Below are 23077 nucleotides of genomic sequence, written 5' to 3'. Positions count from 1 at the left end.
GAGAAGTAAGGGGTGACTTGTCCCAAAATGGAGCTGACTTGCACAAATATTTGCCGAAAATGGAATTTTCTGGACAGGGAGAAAAGAGTGGGTAAAATCCCGCCCCCCTGAGTGGGTGGATTTTCTTCAGAGCAGGGCATTTTAAAGTTCGTTGACACTAACATGGCACATTTTTCGTGTGTTTTGTCGCTGTGGCGCCATTAAGTATGCAGCAGCAATGTGGCGACAATAAAGTTTATGCCACGGCGCCATGGCCAAATAAAAAAAAAAATAGAAAGGAGTTGCAATAGCCAAGGATAAGTATGGATGGCCTGGAATGCACTCAGTGGGAGTTTCAACAGAAGATAAGTCGGCTGATTTGGGACACGAAATAGTTCAGCCAAATGATGGGCTATCTATGCACTGCAAGAAAAGGGTCCGAAACAAAATATAAGTTTGATTTTGGTAGGCTCTTTTTTTAAAATTACTAAACAAATTTGACCTCTTTTAAAATACATGTTACATGATGAATGTGTTTCTTTTTGTTTTTAATATACTTTTCTATTAACCTAATTATTTTATGTAAAGAAAAAGGTACATGAATATTGAATATAAATTTAAAACATAATGATAGTTAAACTAAAAAGTTTATTTGAATTTTAAAATTTTATTTTGTGTTTGATTACTAAATATGAAAGTTATGTCAGTATTTAATACAATCTATATAAGGAGGTTACATGGGAATTGGTATAAAATTTATTTGTGCTTCATTGTTTGCTGTGTGTGGCACAGTTTCCAGACAATGGAGTTGCCAACCAGTTTATATCCCGGTTTGTAGGACTCCTCTTAATGGGTGGGAGGGTCATGTGCGTGCCTCGCATCCATATCGCAAAAATCAACGATAAAGTCTCGCCCTTCAGCCGCTTTAATTGCCCAATTCGTGTGTTTTCAACGCGCTTCGAATCGAATCGAATCGAACTGAATCGATTTCGTGATTGCTCGATCCGTATCGGCTTTAAAGTAAACATTTGTTTTAATCTGGGGGCGGCTTTTAATTAAGATTGCGTAGGGCGATAAATGGCAAGTGTTGCAGGAATCCCCTGAAATCGCCTTTCGATTGAGGGTAAGTAAAGGAAATTCACGGTTTTGCCATCATTTACTTTGTACTGCGTTACCTCACGATGTTAAATTTATTTATTTAATCCATATTTTTAAAAAACAGATGAAATAGCAGTTTAATAATATGTATAAATTAATTATATTATATTTGTCTCCAGCGCACTTTTTTAAATAAATTTAATTTTAATATAATATACTGGCTTTAAATTGTTAATAAAAAAAATATGTATATATTAATTTAAAATTGCCTATACAATTTAGATCACCAAGTAAAAGTAATAATATGGTATATCATTTTTGTTTTAGAATATAAGAACATAGTTCTTAAAAATTTTAAATTGGTAATAGGTAAGACCTTAGCAATTTCTGCGAGTTCTACCAAGATGCCTCCTCTGTTGTTAAATTAATGGTATTCATATAACTTGTATAAAATAAAAAAAGTTTAAACAACTTTTAAAGGCAAACCTTGATTTAAAACAGGGAATTTTTGATTATTTCCCTCGTGTATTCTATTTTTTGCCAAGTCTTATATGCACTTTAATCCCGCTGGTACAGGTTCGCTTCCTTTCACCGGTTACCACACTTTTCCGAACGCCCATTTCCATGTGTCTGCTCCTGATCCGTCAACTTTTTTTATCAGCCAGACAGGGCGACACCGTAAATCACCTGCGAGGAGCAGACAAAAGGCCTCGACAACAATTGAGAGCTTGGACTGGTCCGGCATTGATATCGATATCTGATTGACTCGATGGATTCGGCCCCACCTATTGTTTTTTTTTTACTTTGTAAGCCGGCTAATTGAAATGGCCAGGTAATTGTCGCTGCATCGCTGGCGTTTCAAGCCTCTATCATTTTCAGGGGGTTGGTTGCTAAGTTAAACACTATTATTTAAATCAATGCCGTGCTTCCTTTTTTTTCCGCCGCATCGCCACATATGCGATGGCAATTTATGGGCCATGCCTAATTGTCCGTGCCGAACTTCAAAGTGGCCTCGCTCCTCGATCTTGGCCAAGTCCGTGGAATGCAATTATCGCGCTCCAAGTTATGCTAAGATAAATGGCCCCAAGTCCGGCACAGTCGGTGGAAATTGGCAACACTTTCCAGCCGTCTTTCCTTTCGCGGTCATAAACTAAACAAAACGAACGAGAAAAAAATATGAAAAAATTTGTGTGCTCGTTGGAGGCAACAAAAATAAACCGCACACGCAACTGACAATTGGCAATTTTTGGTTGATTCAGCAATTTATGGCAGCAAAGGGGGCGGAGGTACGTCCATGTCGTCGGCATGACCAAAAGACCCACATAAAAATCAGGGATTTTAAAAGCGGGACTTGTGAGAAGGGAACTTTATTTTTAAAATGTTGGTCTTCGATTCTTGGACGCCAACTGAAGTAGAAAAACCATTGACAAAACAAGGATGAAAAAGTTAAACAATACGTACAAATGAATAAAATAAAATTTCAAACAATTTAATAACAGGGGTGATTTGTTCAAACATCATCAAAGCTATTTTCAGAAAGTCTTAGTTTCCTGATATTTTGATTTAATAGCACTGAATTTTAAAATTACTAAAATTTTGGAGTAATTAATCAATAATTATTTTATGAAGAATTCCCAGACTTCAAACTTTGTTAATTTAAATAAAAATTCTACCATTTCAGTTTGTTTTTGCCCTGATGAAAACACGATTTTAAACCAATGACCAGCTAAAGTCATCTTCATTTGTGCGCCTATTTTATGTATTATACAGTTGTCGTCTTAAAATTATGGTGAAGTTTTAGATACGTATTAAAATGAAATTCGTTCTACAATTATTTTAATTTCACGTCCTGAAAGCTTAATTATCCTGATTTTTTATCCCCAATCAACAACATATATGTATGTATTTCCAAGAAAAAGCCTGCTGCCCATAATCGAATAAAGATCTTTGGACATCCCCTAAAGCGTTTGATGGCACTTTCGCTGGATGCCATTTGGCCGTGTCTTCGGGTCAGTCAGAGGCTAAAAATAAAGAGTGAATAAAGGAAGCAAGCCAACCCAACAACCGAACAGCCGCGAAATGAAACGCTGTCCAATTAAGCGCAACAAACAACTTTACGCCACATGCCACACAACAGGCGTTTATCGGGCAGTCAGATCAGATCCCAACCGATCGATTCGATCCTTGGTTCCGTAACCACATCCCGATCCTTCTCGTCCAGTACCATCACCCAGCCCATTGTAATGACCAACGATTTTTCGCTGTCCGAGGTCCAGACCCTCGACCATAATGACAATCGTTGATCGTGCGGCCCCGATAAGATTGCACAAAGATAAAGCGCCGATATCGGAACCCGAGGGTTTCAAAAAGGAAAATGAGGCGATGGGCGGAGGCGACAGCAGCAGCATTTATGCTAATAAGTTGACATTTGACCACCATGACGAAATAATGAAACGATCAGAAGCCGTCAACGTGACAGGTACTTAAAAAAAAAACGTTACTATGGGGTAAATTAAAAAAAAACAATATAAACTGAAACTATTAAATTTATACATTGATTTTAGTTAAACTGCAAACTAACAATTGCTTTTAATATTTTAATGAGCGAGTACTAATTATTAAACATAAAAAAAATAATATTAGAAAATGCTCTTAGTATTCCTCTCTGAAACCCCAAAGAATTAGTGTTATTATGTTCACCTTATTAACAACTTTTTAACATCGCCCACTGATTACACCCACTGTGCATATTAAGCGTTTTGCCGGGCCATCCTGACATTTGTTTTGACACAGGAGCTGGCCCTCCGGCACCGCTTGCCACGATGATCACGAATTTCCGGGAATTTTACGCGCTCTCCTCGCTTATCGAGATGCAAATTTTTGTCGACTCTTATTGTATCTTCACACGATCTGAGCCGATTGCTTGTTAACTACCATAATGTGGTCTTAACTTGGCCGTGTTGCAAATGAATTTTAATTGTTGTACTTGGTGCGGCATGTAATCAGCAACAATTTACAAATTGCTCAAGGTGCCATTGGAAATTTATTACAATCTAGTTCAGGGATTTTCTACAATATAAAATTGTTTACTTGAAACTCTAAAGCTACTCCTCATCCTCGTAGTTGCGTCTGCTGTGTCTTCTCGAATCGACTCGTTGGTAATTTTGATAATGATTCTGTTTATAGCCTCTCGAGTTCTGTTGATGATAGCCACCTGCTGATCTATTGTTTTGATACCGGTCTTGGTGATACTCTCGAACCTGTCGATGGTTGCGGGAATAAGGCCAGTCATTCTTGTAGTAACCGACCTTTTGCCCATATGTGCTGTCATTTCTTCTGTTTTTATAGTAGCTCTGATGATCCTGATGGTTCCACTGGTTGTTTCTTGAATGGTTTGAATAATTTCTCGAATTTCCGCTTCGCCAGTTACTGTTGTCAGGAGCTCCGTAGTTCTGGTCTCCTGAATAATTTCTCGAATTTCCGCTTCGCCAGTTACTGCTGTCAGGAGCTCCGTAGTTCTGGTCTCCTGAAATTTAAGCATAACGAGCACTTGTATTGTAGTTCTTCATTTTAAATCTATTTTATAAAAATAATTTATATTCCATAAAAAAAACTTAAAATGTCTGCGAAATTATTTTAAGTTATTGTGTATAAAACACAAAATACAAAATATTGAATTAAATGTAAGAAAGGAAGAAAGATATTCTTGGTTTTGTACCACTGTAAGCATATGTATTGTAGTTAGATTGAATGAAATGAATAATACGTACTGTAGTTGGATTTTTGGTAATAACCTCCACCTCTTTGGTAGTGTCTATCTTGCTGGCGGTAATCTTTATATTCCCTATTGGCGTGGTATCTGCTGTTATACCCATACTCATTGTGATTGTCCTCTTTACTTGACTCTTTTGAAAGAGAACGATTCTTATTCGCCTCTTGATCCGAAAGCTTATTCAAGGACTTCAAGTAATTCGGTCGCTCGATTTCGTGTCCACGGGCTGCAGCAAAGTCTGCGGATCATATATAGGGTTTGAATGATTAAGCTATATGGTCGGATATAGATAAGCCCCAAAATCCTACGCACTCTTTATCGCCTCCTCGGGGGACTTTTTCATAACGGATATCATGAAGTAGCAGATCAGGTAACCAGTTCGATTTACTCCATGCGTGCAGTGGACTCCAATAAGTTTGTCTGTATGGTAAGAAAAACAGAAATTTGGAATTATAAATAAAGAAATTTTAACCTTTTCCTGATAAAATAAAATATTGACAAACTTGCAAAGTGGTATTTTTTAAATGTGAAATGAAATAGAACCATATTACTTTAATTTGTCCAGCGTTATGTTACTTAATCCTCCTTAGCATAAAAAAAAGTGCAGGCTGCTAACCCATTTTGGTGATATTTCTTTCCCGTTTAGAAGCAGTGCCACAGCCTCTTTGCAGTGCCGCATGTTGCTGCAAATTGCTACAAATTTCATTGCAAACACGGCCACAGGAATGTCCCTCTCCCCAGCTCCGAACCCTCCAAATCCCGCTCCACGCCCATTTGGTAACACCCACGCAGCGAGACCGCAACAGAAAAACCGGCCTGGCAATTTGGCATAAAAGCAGAAGCGACCTGAGCTAAATCTAGAAAACAGCGCGCTCTGCCAATAATAACATTGGCTATAAATTTCACAAAAACATGTCAGCAGGAGGGATTCGCGAGGGGTTTCCAGAGGGGCAGGGGCATGGGGACAACCCACCAGGTCGCGGTGGCCAGCCTTTGTGCACTATGCGGGTGCTTTGGGTTTCGGCTTGGCTTTTGGCTTGGCTTTGGCCTGGTTGTTGGCAGCGTACGAAGCTGCCAGTCAGTCAGTACGTCATGTTTGGCTTGCATTTAAGCCAACTTACAGGCAAATCGAAAAACAAAATTAAATTACGAGAACGCGCGGCGCATCCTTGTCAATATGCCAGGAACAGTGGGATTTGTTTAACATGTTTAGGAACAATTATATAATTGTAAAATAAAAAATAAATTCAAGTATGGTCTCCAAATAAATGTCTTATTACATTTAAATTAAGAATTTAAAATGTTTTAATTAATTAATGAACTGAAGTTATTTGCTTGAGTTTTTTGAAATTTGTTCGGAATATTGTATTTAAGCACAAGGCCAATAAAAACTATTTTTAAATCTTTTGATGTTTCCACTGTGCTGAGACAACGACTTTGCCTTGTTTTCGAGCCTCTGCTGCCTCATTGGCCGTTGACAAGTTGCGACCACCTCGGATTTGACTTATTTCCCTGATTTGTTTCGTTGTAAATATGTTGGCAGCCTTCGTGTATTTATTTATTGTTTGCTTGCTCTACGCGACTTTCCGCGGCGCCAGATCGTGTTTTAATTAAGCCCTAAGAAGACATCCGAATCTCCTAGGGCATTCTTGCTGGCATTTTTGCATATTGTAATCCAAATCGGTTCGCACATACATTAGCGCAAGATAAAAGTGCATGCAAAACATTAGGCGTACCTGTGCGCCCACTTTATCATAAAATCGAGCAGCATATGGAAGTTTGGATACCCTAAACATGTCCATTTCGTTACAATTTCTTTACAATAGAAATATCGTTATGCTAGGTATCTAATAAAATGTTTGCTTGATTTGAAAATTAAGTTTAAAAAAAATGATATGAAATTAGTTAATGTTGAACAAAATCCTCTGATATCAACAGAACTTTGAACTTGGCTAGACTTTTTACATCTTTTTCACTGTCTTCATGTTCCCGTCTTTCAATTTTAGAAAAATATAAATGAAAAGCGGCCTGCGGATGGTTTCGCATGCCTTTGTGCATAATTGGAAATGCCTTTTCCCCACTCGCGCATGACTAAGCTCCGTGCTCCGTAAGTGATTTGTTTGCCCGGCTCCCGACTGGCAGACAGTCCCAACCTCGGGCTCTCCTCAAAGGCCAAAAAACTGACTGTCTGACTGACTAACTGACTGATTGAGTGTGTGCGCGCCCACATCTGTGCGCCAGTTGGCTGTTAAAGGGTTAAATAGAGTATTTCTCTTGCCAGGCACTTGGCCGCGAGCACATTTCACCGCTTTGAGCCATGTTTGCTGTGCGCTTGCCGGCTGATAGGAATCTCTGGAGGCAGTGCAGCCAGGTATTAGGATACGTGGTAATTGCGGGTGCCCCCCTTTGATACGATTTGTTTGCATATTTTGCGGCTCGAATTGTGTGGACAGATATGCATCTGGATCTGCATTGTTGGCGGGAAAGCGTTTCTCACGGCAGCGTGTCCCAAAGATCATGATGTGTGGGATGATTTGTCAGCACTCACCATTATCCGCATTGCTCTTAAGGAAGTCGGCCACAAAATCACAAAATCTGAAATGATATGAGAGGTATTTTGATCATTTGAAATATCTAAGAGGCTCTTAAAGCAAATGTAAAGCAATTTGTCGCGCTTATAAATATTTCAGCAAATAAGTTAGTTATAGTAAGGTATAGTTATAATTACTTTTCGGCGAGTTTTCGTGACGGCGTCTGTTTACCGGGTATCATCAGCTTCTGGTGACGCACATCGTTGTCGATCATGGCACTGGGATGGTAGTATCGGTTCGTGTTGGTCAGGTCGATGATGAGGCCCAGATCGGGTACAGATTCCAGCAGTGATTCGGGCGCCAGGCGAAGATGCTCCTCCACTCTGGCGTTGACATGCTGCAACAAAAAAAAAAGGGAGCAGAGTAAATACACATGGGACATACAGAGCATTACAATGGGCGGCTGAAAATTGCTCAATTTATGCAAAGTGCCCAGAGGGCAGGCAATTAATAAAGACCAAGGATCCGTGGCGTTATTTAATTAAGCAAAAACAATTTAATTTAATATTCATGTGGGGTCCATGTTCCAGTTGCCACTTTTATGCATAATTACAATGCACAAAATTCGTCGTCGTCCGTTGTTATTTATATTTTTAGAGGGCCTCGCAAAGTCGGTGGTCCTGTCCTGGGTTTTCAACATCCATCAATGGGCTCTCCTGTCAACCGGTTTCTTGGATCTCCCACCTCGGATCCGATGGATGGGGGATATTATGAACTCACCTGATGCAGCGGCACCTTGAATGCTATAAAGCGAGTACCAGGAACACGCTCGCCAATAGGTTTATAATTCAACCATCTGTAATTCACAAAAAAAAAAACATAAATAAACCAGGAAAAATAGTGTTTCCCTGAAATATCCCTTGTTTTGTATCTCTGAACTTTACTCACCGTTCTGGTATGGCTTTGGCCATTATTTAGTCTGTTTTCCAACTGATTTTACCTTAATTACAAATAGAAATTTTGGAATTTCGTTAAAAATTTCGGAAAATGTGTTGTAATAAAAAATGCTTGTTTGGAGAGTTGCCAGATCTCGCACAAGTAACATATGCTGTAGAGATGACACTGTTACCCAGCCCGTGACTGTTCACCGTTATTTTTAAGGGGATGGTAAGGGAATAAGTTACAATTCATCTTTTCAATGATTTACTCAAATTTCTTCAATTTACAACATCCTTGTTGTGCAAAATGTATCCCACCCCTATAGTCCAGGTATACCTAGTATGGCTGATTCTGTCCCAAATACTGTAATTTGATAATTTGATAATTACAGTATTAATAAAAGCAAACTCTTGAAAGAGATAGTAACGCCTTATCATCTTACCGTCTCCACAAAGCGGGCGCAACCGGATCAGAACTCAATAGCCTTGAAACTTACTTGTTATCTTCCATCGTTCCAACTCCAGCCAAATCCAACTTTAAGTTCATAAATTTAAAAAACGCAAGTATAACATATTTATTAGGATCAAAACATTTGTACAAAAACAATTTTTTGAAAACACAAAATTTGTATGTATGTTCTTTTATTATTCTTGTATATTGCTACCACGGGTAGCAACTGCTTGCAGCGCACCGCTTTTGAATTTTGTGTAGATCCCTCCTGTATCGGTGTCCCGGACAATAACAATCTTCGTAGCTTTCATCACTTTCATAGCTGCTATAATCAGATTCATAACTGTCATAATAGCGGGCATAAGCAACTGCTATCAAGGCGTCCTGTTCGCCTATCTAAATATAAATCACTTGAGTTTGCAGCGCATTCAACGGAATATTCACTCACCAGTAATTTCATGTTGATTTTTATTTTGAAACTGGATGGTGATTTCAAAGACCGTCTGCTATACACCTCTTGATCACGCATAGGTGCATTATTAGAATGCGATAACCTCGGACCAATATTTCCATGTAAGGTAGCTTAACAAAGATTTGTGCATTTTTGTTTCAATAATATAGATGTGGATTTATAATGTTTTTAATATTTTAGCACCTTAGTAACCAAATATTCAACATAACTTAAGTCACCTTTTCTTGATCACGCATAGGTGCAAGCACCTTATCAGATTGTGATAGCCCCGAACCAAATCCTTCCTTAACCCTTTCATGTGACACTAGGAAATATTTCCATGTACGGTAGCTTAATAAAGATTCGTGAATTTTTGTTTTTATAACATGGATGTGGATTTATAATGTTTTTAATATTTTAGCACGTTAATTACCAAATATTCAACATAATTTAAGTCACACTTTTGTTTTCAGTTTATACTGTTAAAAGCATCCAGTGATAACAGCGAACGTCTGTTAACTAACAGCTGTTGTGTATGTGCCAAAATGTGCTAAAAAACGGAAAACGCTTGAATCTTCAGGAAACCTTTGGACTTTTCTGTGATTTTGTAGGGTAAGTGTTTAAATAAAACATTAATAGACTTTAATTAATCAAACAATATTTGTGTATCCCGTGGGCAGCTCTGTATAGTATCCAAAATGTTTGCCAGCAATACGCGGACTCTGATGCGCAGCAGCCTCGTAAGTTGGAAAATAATAGAAAAGATAAAAAGGCGCAGGCGCTGATGGTTGAAAATTAAATAACAATTGATATTATTTTCAATTTGCAGCTGCAGCGATGCAAGAGCACTTTGGTGGTGGCCGAGCACAATAACGAGGCTCTCAATCCAATTACCCTGAACACTATATCTGCGGCCAAGAAGATCGGTGGTGACGTCACAGTTCTGGTGGCAGGCACAAAATGCGGACCCGTAAGTCCCAAAAAGTCTCACATTAGGGTGGTTCCATATGGCGAGATGTCATAAAGACAAAGAGCTTCCAATCTTAGCTATAGGTTTAATATCTGGTTGTGTACCAAAAGTTTTAGGACTCCAAGTTTTCCCAAGTTTTCTCTGATTAAAAAGTAAACATGCCGGCAAAAAGTTATATAAATGTCTTTGTTTTGTTAGGAATATGATCATTTTGTCCTTCAAAAAACAGGCTTTTAAAATAAAAGTAGACAAGACAATTGACCCATTTATAAACATCCTGAGAATTGCCAACCGATTTTAAATTAATATGTATGCATTAAAACAAAAGACTGGTCCAGAAATCTCAAAAAAGTAATCCACAAATTACCTGAAGGCAAAATGTTTACCATTTTTCAGCACATTAGTAAAGAATAGGCAGGTTTGCAAGTTTTCAGTTATGGAAGTATAAAAACAAATTTAAAATACATTTTCTAGATTTAATAAAGATTTATTTTTTAGGAATAACTAATATTTGAAAATTATAATATTGAACCACCCTAATTTCACAAAATATTTAATTAGTAAACACTCTAATAGTATAACTCCTTGTATATTCCAGGCTTCCGAGGCTCTTTCCAAAGTCGAAGGCGTGACCAAAGTTCTGGTGGCCGAGAACGCCGCCTTCAAGGGTTTCACCGCGGAATCGCTGACTCCTTTGGTCCTGGCCGCCCAATCCCAATTCAAGTTCACTCACATCTTAGCTGGAGCTTCGGCTTTTGGCAAGAACGTGCTGCCCCGCGTGGCGGCCAAATTGGATGTGTCACCCATTTCGGAGATCATTGATGTCAAGTCGGAGGATACCTTTGTGCGCACCATCTACGCTGGAAATGCCATCCTCACCCTTAAATCCAAGGATGCCGTGAAGGTGATCACTGTGAGGAGTACCAACTTCCCGCCAGCAGCCACCAGTGGCGGAAGTGGAGCTGTCGAGCAGGCCCCAGCTGGAGATTATGCCAGTAGCCTGTCGGAATTCGTGTCCCAGGAGCTGACCAAATCCGATCGCCCAGAGCTGGCCGGAGCCAAGGTTATCGTTTCCGGAGGAAGGGGCCTGAAGTCCGGAGATAACTTCAAGCTGCTGTACGATCTGGCCGATAAGTTTGGCGCTGCTGTGGGTGCCTCTCGTGCTGCCGTGGATGCTGGCTTTGTGCCCAACGATCTGCAAATTGGTCAGACCGGAAAGATTGTGGCCCCCGAGCTGTACATTGCCGTAGGCATCTCCGGCGCTATCCAGCACTTGGCTGGCATGAAGGACTCCAAGACGATTGTGGCCATCAACAAGGATCCCGAGGCTCCCATCTTCCAGGTCGCCGATATTGGCATCGTGGCTGATCTTTTCAAGGCTGTGCCAGAACTAACTGGAAAGTTGTAAGGCGAGATTGTCACGTGTTGTAGCATAAAGATTATGTACCGTTGAATTGATAACTGTTGCATTTATTTGAATTTTAACCTAAGTCCGCGGAAGATTTTCCTCTCAAATTTTGTAATAAAACAAGCCGAAGACCTATTCTATGTGAACACAATCTTATCAGTTGAAAGGGATTATGCAACTGTTTGGGTTAAAATTTACACCCTTAAAGATCATATTTTAGTCAGAAATATAAATAATGTAGATTTAGCCAAAATTATTAAAGGCTTCTAAAAAATATAAGATTCTTTATTTTCATTATCAATATCTTATCGTATGTTTACTTTCTCAATAGCCATTACTTAAAGCTATTCTAATCAAACAAGTCTTAAAAGCTGTTGAAGCACTGAAAAGCTTACCTTTTCAAAATACATAGGCTATCAACGATTTTTTTTGCTAGTAAAATAATAAATTGAAACGAGTGCTTCGAGTTCAGTTCGTAAATCGTTGGTATATTTTCGGTATAATCATGTTAACTATAAACCGCAAAACCATAAAAACTAGAATTAAGCCAAAAACTACGCCTATAATCAAAGTGGTCCATTCCAATGGATTCAGGCTATTGGTAGTGGGTAAAACATGAGTGTTGATGCCGCTCTGGAATGCAAAAATAAATTAGTAAGTTTGCAAAAAGATAATAGATTAGAAAAAACCTACCCATCCACCATTCTCATTGATCCATGGAACCAGCTCATCCTCAATCACCTCCGAAACACTCTCCATTAACTTGGGCAGGTATTCGGGATGTCCTTGGCGCACACAATCTACAGATAGTCCACCGGCAATGGCAAACAATGAGATCACCTTGCTCCAGGTAATCTCCACCCGGAAAAGCTCGCGGCCCACAGCTCCCAGAAGCAAGCTCACAGCATCCGGAGTATGGAACTCACCGCCAGGATTTCGACAAATCTGACGAGCTACTCCGTTGTAGACACGCGGATGCATGCGCTCCAGTTCGTCACCTAACTAAGGTAGGGTATTTTGTAAAGTTATAAATTCTTTTAATACATAAAGTATATATTTTTAAGGTACTTTACCACTTGAACTGCTGGAAAAACATCTCTTACAATGCCCATGGAGGTGGAACCTAGAATGCTACGTATGCGCTGCAGTCCCAACTTTTTATTAAACAATCCCGATCTTCTCAGACGTCGTTTGATGTAGTGGCCACATAGGCAACGACCCTTGAGTGGAAATATGTGAATTTTATCATATTAAACCTATAATAGGTATATTTATTAGACTACCAACCCACCTGTGTGATGATATCCTGCGCGGGAATCTGGGCCGCCTTCCAACCAATGGTATAAGAGAGTTTTCTGGTCACCGCATCGCTGACATTGCTCAACCTCCGTCGAGTGGTCTCCTTTGGGCCACCACCCACTTCCAACAGGGAGGCGGAATGGAGTGTGGCAGGGAAACTAAATTTTCTTCGATTCTGAGCCTGCAACAGACGCTCACTTTGTGTGGTGGCCATCGGAAATCCGTTGCTGAAATTATCATTATTCGTGGGATACGAGGTGCCGGGCATGTTTCGCAGGCGAGATCGTTCGATATCCTGAGGGAAATCGCTAATAAGTATGGCAAGAGGTGGCAAAGACTTAGCTCATATATCAACTTAAAACTAGTTAAACCATCCAGTTATGGTTTCAACCGATCCCCCACGAAGTGTGGCATAGAGTGCCTTGTTAATTCAATTAATTGCATTCAATTTGGCAAATCTTCCGCTGGGAATAATAACCAGCTGCAAGAAAAACCAGTTACATCAAAAATAATTGGCTCAATACATAAATGTCATGTTTAGCTGATTGAAACCCCCATAAATGTAGCCCTAAAAAAACAAGTGAATGAACTCTGAAATCCGATTACAAGTCAAGAGAACTCTTCCCACGTGTACAAGTGCTTAAAGATCGAAGGTGCACAGCAGAAAATGGTTATATTTTAAGAAATATGTCAGTGTTGATAACTTTTATAATCTGGCTTAAAAAAATAAAAAAAATCTTTGGATATTGAGGAAAAAAATAGTTCGATATAGGTCAACACGACTACAGAAATTCCAATGTAGGGAAAGGAAAATTCTTGTATTTCATTTTATACCTAATATGAATATACAATTTTATTTATGTGTTAATATATCAAATATCTATTAAAGGTATATTTGTCTTTTAATTTAGATTACCTGATTTATAATATTAAGAAAAAGTATAACAACCCCCGAAGAATAATTTATAATATAATTTGTATGGATTGATATTAATCCTTTCTTGTATTTCATAAAATACCTGATATAAATATGTTATTTTTTGACTATTTAGGTATTCAAAAATGATCTATGTAACTTTTTCTCTGTTTAGTTTCCATTATGACGGTCCACGATGACTGTTTGCTTGAGCCTGCCCAAAATGGTCACATTAACGGACAGATTGTCGGCTCGTTAGGTTTGATTGGCTTCTGGCTAACAGCGATCAGAAATTCGCAATATGGCCAAAATGCTGCTGTGTCGCAGCTGTTGTCATTAGTTGTCCACAAGCGAGATGTCAAATGGCAAATGATTTGTGGGACAATCTAGCTGGCGCGGCAAGTGAATCGCGAAGATGGAACCGAACTTGGTTCAATGAGTACTGATCACTGGTCACAATTCCCCGGAGAGCACTTCGCAATTAGCTTTACATAACCTGACCCACTCAACGCACTTCGTGATCAAGGAAAGTCACTGTGGTACAGCAAAGTCGTGTGGCACTTTTTTCGGGGATTCGACCATTAAAAGTGACAGCTGGGAAAGTGCGAGCTTCCAGAATAATTTGGTTTCAAATCAATCCAGGTCATAGGAGTCACGCCTAAGCATACCCACAGAGAGCTTATAAAAACAATATCACTTGCAGGCCCATCAGTCAGTTATTGGTCAAAATGTCAACCAAGCGGATCGTAGCCCTTTTGGGATGGTTAACTATCCAAAAAACCCACGCGGATGTGTCTCATTTCTTTGCCTCCCCATTGGAACAATATGGAAACTATCTCCATGGACAAGTGCCCTTTCAAGTGGGACTACCTTCGAATTTATATGGATCTCCGCCTGCAGCTCCCGTAACTCCTGCCCCAGTGGCTCCCGCGGCCACCACCGAGTTTAGTCTGCCAGAGATCATCGAGAATCGCAGTGTGAAGTTCCAGGGATCTGGACATGGCAACTTCATACCTCTAAGTCAGCATTATCTACCGCCTGGTGTGGAGGAACGACCCAACTACGAAAGTCCTAAACCTAGGTGGGTTTTATTTATAGGGTGTTACTTTCTATAAAGTGGTTTACTATTAAAGTCGTGATATTTTGAAGGGTATTTTAAACTTTCAAATTGATAATGGAATCTGTGTTTAAGACCTTGAACTATATTCAATTTATTTACTTCAATGTAAAATAAAATACCAAAAGTCTATACTAAATATTCAAAATATTTAAAGCTTATATATTGATAAAGTGAATACGGAACTTAAATATTTCCAACATCATATGATACTGATTAAAACTTTAAATATTGTAAATAATCGAAATTCATAACCAATTCTTTTTTAATAATTATCCTTTTACAGCGAGGCGACTTATCCAGCTTACTACTATCCCCATCCAACAGGCAGCATAATTACTACCTCCACGCCCACAACCACCACTACTGCAAGACCCATCATTGTACAAGATCCTGGAGAGGACATTGAGACCATACAATCTCCTGGCTACGATTACCATGCTCCAGTGGCTGTTCCCGTATACCCGCAAAAGCCCTCCACACCGGCTCCAGTTTACCTGCCGCCTCCCAGTGATGGAAACCAGGAACAAAACCAACTGAGACTCCATCTGAAGGACATGCGTTGTCTTTTGGGGGGTTACTTTCGAGCTGTTCTCAAGTTGGACAGCTTCTTGGGCGCAGTACCCACAGTGGATCAGGATAATGACGATCAATTGGACAAACGCTGTGAAATGAAACTAACCCGAAGTTTTCTGCTCTTGGATATTTCTGGAGAGAATTTCGAGAGATGTGGCGTTAGAACCTGTGGCCAGGATCTGTGCCTACGCTTGCGTTTTCCCGCCATCAGGGGGTTAAGAACCAGTGGAGATTCGATTTTAACCCTACATTGCAAGACCCAAGAGCGAGTGGCAGTCAAAACGCATGCCTTAAAAATGGGCGTGGCTAATGATGTGTAGGATGGGATTTTCTTTTTAAAGATAGATCGATTTTTAAAATAATTCTTCTGTTTGTTTCAGGCAAGCTCGCAGTGGAGGTAGCTATGCCCATGGTGGAAATCAATTTCGGACCCACGTAGAACTGTTGAGAAAAGGAAACACTGGATATACCCGACACTTGGAGAGCAATGAAGCTGTCCAGTTGGGCGAGGAACTTCTGCTAAGAGCTCATGTTCTAGCCGGAGATGGTACGTCATCTAATCATCTTATATTAAGAATGTGAAACCTTAATCGTGTAATTTCTTAGGCTGGAACTATACAAAACTGAGTGATGTGCAATTGCAGAGGATTGCAGGCGGAGGAGAAGTACTCAACACTGTTCAGTTGGTCAGTTCCCGGGGCTGTCTAAATCCTGCCATGCAGGCCATCTGTGCCCATCCTCCCATTTTGGAACCCCCTCTCGGTCAGAGGCTCCACTTCAAGGCGGTCATGTTTCCTGGGATGCGAAGTGGAGAGGTTTTGGTAATATCCATGCGAATCACTGGCTGTTTGGAACGCGAAGATTGTCAGGTGACAGCTCAGGATTGTTTGCCATCAGTGGGCCAAAGGAGAAGGCGGAATGTTTCACACGGAAATGGTACTGAAGTTTCGGAACTCTCCCATCTAACCTTCCGAGTGGTAATGCCGGGTGAAGGGGATACATCTTCAAATGAAAGAGATATGGAGAATGGAAATTCGGGCCTCAAAGAGGTTTCCAAATCATTAGCCCTTTTCGGCAGCTTGGGATTTGTGGTAATGCTTTTGGGAGTTGCCATTGTGGCTTTATATAAATTCGGAAAGTAGCCAAAACTAGAAAATTTCATTCTGTTTTAAATTTATATACATTGTATATATATTGTACAATCATAGAAAAGATAAAAAACTCATTAATAAACTTTTTTGATTATACTAAAAGTGATTATAAACATGTTTGGAATCTAAAAGTTCATTTCTAAAAACGTTCTTTTTAAAAAACCTAATTTTATATACACTATTGTCTTCTTAATTTTTGTAAATTTCTTTATTCCAAGTTTATTTTTTTTCGTTTTGGCTTAAATTTTAAACTTTTTTGGCCAAATACCTTGGCGTACGTTCCCTGATTTTGATATAAACCCACCCATCAAACTCAGTCTACATAAACTCCATCCATATCAATGGTATCTAAGGCGCCAATCTGGACCTGTCTTTTATCCATCTGTCTGCCAAGCAAATTGACTTATCGCCTCTGCGGAATCAGCAATGAGCCAATGTTTGCCCATTTCGAGCTTAAAACAGAAATTAGCACTTAATAAAATTTAATTTATGTTCATGTCGCTTGTAATTGAACTGGCCTGAGAATAAAACCCCCAAAAAATAAATGTAGAAAACCTCAAAAAGCCAGTAGGCAAACCAAGTGACTGACTGATTTCCAAACTGTGCGCGCAATTCGCAAATTGCGATCTGCGATTTAGTTTATTTAGTTATGGCCAGATAGTTGAAACCGAAATTTTATCACGTTTTCACGCTTCGAGCGCGGCTAATGAAACCTCGCTCACAGGCGATTTTTGGCTTTGTTATTTGGTGCAATTTGTTGTCGGTTTTCGTATATGATAATCCATCCATCTGGTGGCTGACAGTTAACGCTTAATGGGCATGAAAATCGCAGCCAATTAGCCGTTGGCTTTAAGCCGCTTTTGCTCAATGGGTGGTCAAAAGTCTAGAGTTACAATTTAATTACTCTCTGGGGCTTGAAAAGATACGTGAATATTTTGGAATTTGGGTGCTCGTTTCGTGAAAAATTTGCTTTGTTTTATTATTAGTTATTCATTTAAAATGTTTACAGTATTGTTAAAGTTCACCCTTTTACAGAAGTAAAAATGATGTTTAAAACTCATCAAATAAATATTTTTACGACCGTTAAAAGTAGGTTTTAAACCTAGAAAACTTTTGAAAATGTAGTGCTTTAAACCTAGTTATATATAGCTGCCCTTGAGGTACCTGTTCTTTACGTGGAAAAATTTGCATAGATTTATTTAACCTGCGCACATTTTGAATTCCTCGTAAAATAATTATAAAAAAATTCATTTTCTGTGGCAAACTTAAATACTTTACCTTAAGTTAGAAATGATAGAAAAAATAGATTAAAATGATATGATAGTTATATTACATTTTTAGAGTATGAGCAAAAATGGTCTCATCAAAAGACTTTTTGATATATTAAAAAAAAAATTTTTAAATGGCTTACAAATTATGTAACTAAAAAGTATCAAAACAAAAAACAATAGTAGTCTCATCGAAAGACTTTTTGATATATTTAAAAAAATTTTGTTTAATTACCTTCAAAATATGTATCTAATAAGTATCAAAACAAATATGTTAACAATATATTTAAATATTTTATCCCTAATGTAACCCCTTAAAATCTTTTTAAATTACTTTTTGTTAACGGAGAAAATAGCCATAAAGCAAAGTGATACATTTGCATTAAACGCTGACCTATCCTAACCCCAGTGCAAAATGCATTCCCACAGCTGAGATCACGAAGAGCTTATCCAGATACCCCCAATTGCAACCCCATCTCCAGCTGGGGAATGTGTTGGCCCGATGTTTTGCAGGCTTCACCTGCGATGTTGGCTAATTAATAATCCCGCCACGTCCGGCTCGAACACAAACAGAATCGGGGAAATCTTGGCCAGGCGAGGCTACTTTGTCTTTGTCGCCTAAATGGCAGGCAAAATGTTTGCCGAACATAAATTAATGTCGTCCCCAACTGGCGCTTAAGTTCGTGTTCGTTTTAGCCGCAATCCGTGTACTCCACTCTATAAAATGCAGTGGAAGTCAAGACCCCTTCCATCCCCCCGATTTCATGCGAAAAAGTACACTTGCCGCGCCAATTTACACTCTTCATTCAGCAGCCAAATCGGCCGAATGGACCAGCAGTGTGGACATGGCCTAAACAATTTTCATGTCTGCTTAAATTATCGACTACTTAGTGCCCGGTTTAGCAATGCCTAATAAATATTTATGAGCGCACTTCATTTTAGTCAATTTTCAATGGACAAGCAAAACGCAGTTCTATGAATGGATCGTTGTTCATGACTGAAATTGACGATTTCGCCGATCATTAAAGGAGGCTGACAACTCAAAAGGTTTCAAAAGGGAAGACTTGGAGAGCTGAAGACCAATTAAGACATTAAGTTGGTTTTATGCGATCAATGAAAAGTTAATTCCTTAAGTAGTAATGGGTACTTTATCCTCAGATATTATTAAAATAATCATAATTAAATATGATCTTTTTTGGTAGCACTACCCTTTAGCCTTAGCTTTATTTACATTACTATCATCTTTAATTACTAAATAAATAAATATGTGCTTTTAAAGATATAATGTGATTTTAGTTCTGTACTCAGAGAAAACTATCTAAGAACATTGTGCTTGAATTGAGAACATTGTTTTGGAACTGAGAACAGTGTTCTAGAATTGAGTACATTCGTTCTTAAAAACCGTGTAAGTACAATTTGGTATCAATATAAGAACGAAATGGTGAAAAGAGAAAAGTTAAAATGAGTCTACTTAACAACTTTTTGATAAGTATACACTACGGACTGAACTAATAGTTTATTTGTACATACAATGTACTTAAATACCGCCAATTCAACTTGATTCGAGCAAAATAAAAACATTTTCAACTTAAAAATGTCGTTCTATTTTTAAGAACATTTTCAACTCAGATGAGAATGTCAGAATTATCTTTGTGTAGAATTAGATTAAGTTAAATCTTTGTTTTAAAACCTTTAATCTGTTTATAAAGTTTAATATATTCACTTTTTGGAGAGTCATATCGAATAACGTTTTTTAAAATTATAATCATATCGTTTAAGCAGCTTAAAGGGTTTCTCTAGTAATTTCAATAACTTTTATCTCTGAACCATGTTGAAATTGATTGGACAAAAAGATAAGATGTATTTTATTTTTAAAACAAATACAGTTTCCAAGTGATCCAATACCAATACAATAAGTCATCATCAACACTTCTAAATAAATGCATTTAACTTTAATTGGATTACATGAACTTTGATTGATTTATGCGCAATTAGAGGAACTCCCCACCCCTCTTTGCACCCATTTAATAATGCTCTCCCATTGGTCAGACTCTATAAAAAATAACTAAATCAACATCTCGGAATCAGCGAGTTGCTCGCACTCATTAGCAACTTTTATTAACCAAAAGTGTCAAATGTTTTATCTCGGGTTTGGATTGGCCCAAACCGAGTTGCCTTTAAAGCGTCGTTAGGCATTTCATTTCATTTTTTTGTGTTTTGCCCATTTTATTGGTTGTCCGACTCGTTTTTGTGGGCCGCGCTTTTAGCATTGTGAGCATGTTAACATTTGTGTTATTGATTTTTTACAACATTTGACAGTTACGCAGACTCAGATTGGAATTTCGTTAATTTTTCGTATTTCTCCTTTTGCCTCGAATTCGGAGCGCATGACAAACGATTTGGAGCAATTTGACTTTCGATCGGTGATTGGTTAATCAAATCAGAGTTCATTAAATTGCCATTTTACATTTAATTGCATATTCGATCGCCGAGCTGACAGCTCAAAGTAATATTATATCTTAAACGACACATAAAATGCTGGAAAATACTACCATTTATTTAAGCCGCAAGTTTGCGGTTTTACGGTTTTTGCTTTATTATTATTTATTGGTTTCTTTTTTTTTTTTGTAATTATTTATTTTGTGGCTTACTCAGCTTGAAGTAGAATGAAAATGGCAAATTAGTAGACATAAAAACGCCTCCGTCTGACATCGTTGGCAATTGGAAATTTACACCACCCTCAGACGTTACAGGTGGCAAACATTGTTCAGATCATTAAGTGTTGAATTTGCACTTTCTCAGCCACCAATTTGCGTCATTCAAATCGAACGTGAACAGCGTTAAAAAACGGGGTTTCATGGGGTTAAAGGGGGGGACCAGGTGTTACAGGTGCATTACGCCAGTTAATTGCATTATTTTAACGGTCATTGTGGTATAGGGTATTATATGATATTGTTCCACATTACAAAACACTTGTGCTGACATGGTTCGTAAATGTATTTTCCATTTTGGATGGGTTTTCAAGCATATAATTAAAAAAGAAGGGCATAAAATAGGTAATATATTATGTATTTTAGTTATGACGGTATTTATGTCCAGTAAATTCTTGGTTGTTAAAAAATTGTTATAAGAAAATTTTATGATTTGTTTATGTTTTTAAAAATGTTGTTTTATACAATTTCTTATATAAATTAATGAAATTTTTTTTAATGACGGAAGTGTTTGCAATATTATAATGTTATTGAGCTATTATGTTTTTGAGCTAACGCTAGACCACAAATCTCTATAATAATCCCAGGTAATTACTTCTTTTTTGTGACCTGCGAAAATCGTTATATAAAAATTAAACAGCAAAACGAATTTTTAATACATAAATTTATAGATTTGTTTATGTTCTAAAAATGTTTTTTTTATACAATTTCTTACATAAATTAATGAAATTTTTTTAATGTCATAGAAATGTTTACAATATTATAATCCTGGTGTAATGAACCATTTTTTTTGAAGTAGCGCTAGACCACAAACCTCTATAATAACCCCAGGTAATTAGTTTTTTTGGTGGACTGCGAAAATAGTTTGATAAAAATTAAATAGCAAAACGAATTGCAACTTTTGAAGGTTAAAAATAGTTAATAAATGGCAGTTTACAAAACATATGTGTATTATAAACGATACACAGTTTACAAAACATATGTATTATAAACCATGCACGATAGAAATCTCATATTACCCATCTAGACTTTGAAATACAGCACCCCCATATGACGGCAGCTGTGACATTATTTTCGCATAAAATCGTAAATAATTTCCACCGAATAGACCAAGCAAATCAAAGTGTCCAACGCCTTTGTCAATAAACATTTGTCGTTCCGCTAATTGCCAACGTTTTTCGCCGCTCGACAAACAAACAAACAAACACACTTAAAAAACCAAGAGAAAAAAGCGAAAAAAAACCGAAATCATTTATGGTAAAGTCAATTGCGCTATTGCCATCTCTTTCTTCGATGTGGGTGGAAGCATTACGTCGATTATCCAGTAAAATCAACAACAAAAGCAACAGTATACATACAAATTAACCGAACACGCTCACAAAACAAGAAAATTTAATTAAATTACAATTGCTGTTGGCCTTTTTCTCCTTCAGCAGTTGCTGCTTAATTCCAGTTAAAAAAGGGCGTTCAACTCTAGGGTTTTTATTTAAAAATTATTGATATTTATCCATTAATATAAACACGAAATTGTCATTGTCTTTTGGATCTTTTTCTTTTTACTTTCATTTTTTGAAAGACACATAATTTTTTTATTTCGCTTTTGAATTTAGTTTTATTATTTTGAAATATCGTTAAATAGGTTTCAATATAGTTTTTATTATTATATGTCACATTATTATAATATTATTAATTCATTGCATTATATAAATATTTTTTATTTATATTTTTATATAGGGCAATTAAAACATAGGTATTTTCAATCCGTTATAATTCAAAATTTTAAAAAATTTTAAAAAATACATTTTTTTAAACACTGGTTTTATTTATTTGAAAAATTTTCTAGTAACCACTACTTTATCAACAGGTATTTAGTAATACCGCTCCTTTTATCGGCTTATCACATTATTTGGCAATGGTTCGCATTGATACGGATGTTTATCTTTGATTGTCGGATGCGCAATTTGAACTGATAATGATAATGGCTCGTTTGTTATTATATTTGTTCAATTCCAGTTTACGATGAGCGAATAATAAGGGAGAACTGTTAAATTCCGTCTGAGCGGCATGGAAATTACTCAATTATTTATGCGGGGCGCGTTCTGGTTGGAAATTGAATCGAAATCAGGTTGCTGAGTATTCACGGTCAACATTTGTCAGTTGAAGGTTTTCTTTTTTAATAATCACCGGAAACCACAAATAATTTTTATTGCTCTTTTTATTTTGCTATAAACAAAAAACCAACCGTTTGTTTTTCACCGAATGCAGAAATTTGAGAAGCGTGGCCGAGAAACGCTGCCGCAAACGTTCCGAACTTGCCGAAGGCTAGACATGAATTGAAGTGAAGTTGAAAAAACTGAAACCTCAAATCAAAAACAAACTAAGCGCCTTATCGATAAAAAAAAAAGAGGGAAGTGTTATCGAAACAATGTCATCGCTAAGTG

The 23077-nt window shown here is 37.7% G+C and overlaps 4 protein-coding genes and 1 long non-coding RNA gene across 8 annotated transcripts; 2 read left to right on the top strand and 3 right to left on the bottom strand.

Annotated features, from left to right (window-relative positions):
* Window positions 1–4101: 4101 nt before the first annotated feature.
* Window positions 4102–8486, bottom strand: LOC108010291 (RNA/RNP complex-1-interacting phosphatase homolog). Its single transcript, XM_070995165.1, has 7 exons — window positions 8329–8486; window positions 8161–8236; window positions 7578–7777; window positions 7398–7444; window positions 5162–5269; window positions 4848–5087; window positions 4102–4603 (listed from the first exon to the last, which is right to left on the bottom strand). Exons 1-7 carry the CDS (start codon window positions 8349–8351, stop codon window positions 4182–4184), a joined length of 1116 nt encoding a protein of 371 aa, XP_070851266.1. The 5' UTR covers window positions 8352–8486; the 3' UTR covers window positions 4102–4181.
* Window positions 8487–8868: 382 nt separating this feature from the next.
* LOC118876962 (uncharacterized) lies at window positions 8869–9619 on the bottom strand. 2 transcript variants are annotated; one of them, XR_011603793.1, is made up of 3 exons: window positions 9460–9619; window positions 9218–9351; window positions 8869–9165 (listed from the first exon to the last, which is right to left on the bottom strand). It is a non-coding gene; the product is annotated as an uncharacterized lncRNA (long non-coding RNA). The 2 variants fall into 2 exon arrangements; XR_005013907.3 differs by having other exon boundaries at window positions 9218–9619.
* A 117-nt stretch (window positions 9620–9736) lies between these two features.
* Window positions 9737–11738, top strand: wal (electron transfer flavoprotein subunit alpha wal). The gene is made up of 4 exons (XM_017073386.4): window positions 9737–9832; window positions 9901–9960; window positions 10050–10190; window positions 10789–11738. The coding sequence occupies exons 2-4, from the start codon at window positions 9919–9921 to the stop codon at window positions 11596–11598; spliced, it is 993 nt and encodes a 330-aa protein (XP_016928875.1). The 5' UTR covers window positions 9737–9832; window positions 9901–9918; the 3' UTR covers window positions 11599–11738.
* A 327-nt stretch (window positions 11739–12065) lies between these two features.
* On the bottom strand, window positions 12066–22991 carry Buffy (BCL2 family apoptosis regulator buffy). Of its 2 annotated transcripts, none has more exons than XM_017073387.4 (5): window positions 22879–22991; window positions 12890–13192; window positions 12672–12818; window positions 12292–12600; window positions 12066–12231 (listed from the first exon to the last, which is right to left on the bottom strand). In XM_017073387.4, exons 2-5 carry the CDS (start codon window positions 13163–13165, stop codon window positions 12067–12069), a joined length of 897 nt encoding a protein of 298 aa, XP_016928876.2. In that variant the 5' UTR covers window positions 13166–13192; window positions 22879–22991; the 3' UTR covers window position 12066. The 2 variants fall into 2 exon arrangements, with proteins under 2 accessions (XP_016928876.2, XP_070851264.1); XM_070995163.1 differs by having other exon boundaries at window positions 12890–13124; window positions 22879–22968.
* LOC108009223 (uncharacterized) lies at window positions 13920–16681 on the top strand. 2 transcript variants are annotated; one of them, XM_017073385.4, is made up of 5 exons: window positions 13920–14455; window positions 14517–14894; window positions 15217–15822; window positions 15887–16053; window positions 16113–16681. In XM_017073385.4, exons 2-5 carry the CDS (start codon window positions 14542–14544, stop codon window positions 16646–16648), a joined length of 1662 nt encoding a protein of 553 aa, XP_016928874.3. In that variant the 5' UTR covers window positions 13920–14455; window positions 14517–14541; the 3' UTR covers window positions 16649–16681. The 2 variants fall into 2 exon arrangements, with proteins under 2 accessions (XP_016928874.3, XP_070851262.1); XM_070995161.1 differs by having other exon boundaries at window positions 13920–14894.
* Window positions 22992–23077: the final 86 nt, after the last annotated feature.

The sequence above is a fragment of the Drosophila suzukii genome, chromosome 2R, assembly GCF_043229965.1.
Source record: "Drosophila suzukii chromosome 2R, CBGP_Dsuzu_IsoJpt1.0, whole genome shotgun sequence".
NCBI lineage: Eukaryota > Metazoa > Arthropoda > Insecta > Diptera > Drosophilidae > Drosophila > Drosophila suzukii.
Note: the sequence above shows the minus strand (reverse complement) of the source record. Positions and strands in the feature narration are given on the sequence as shown.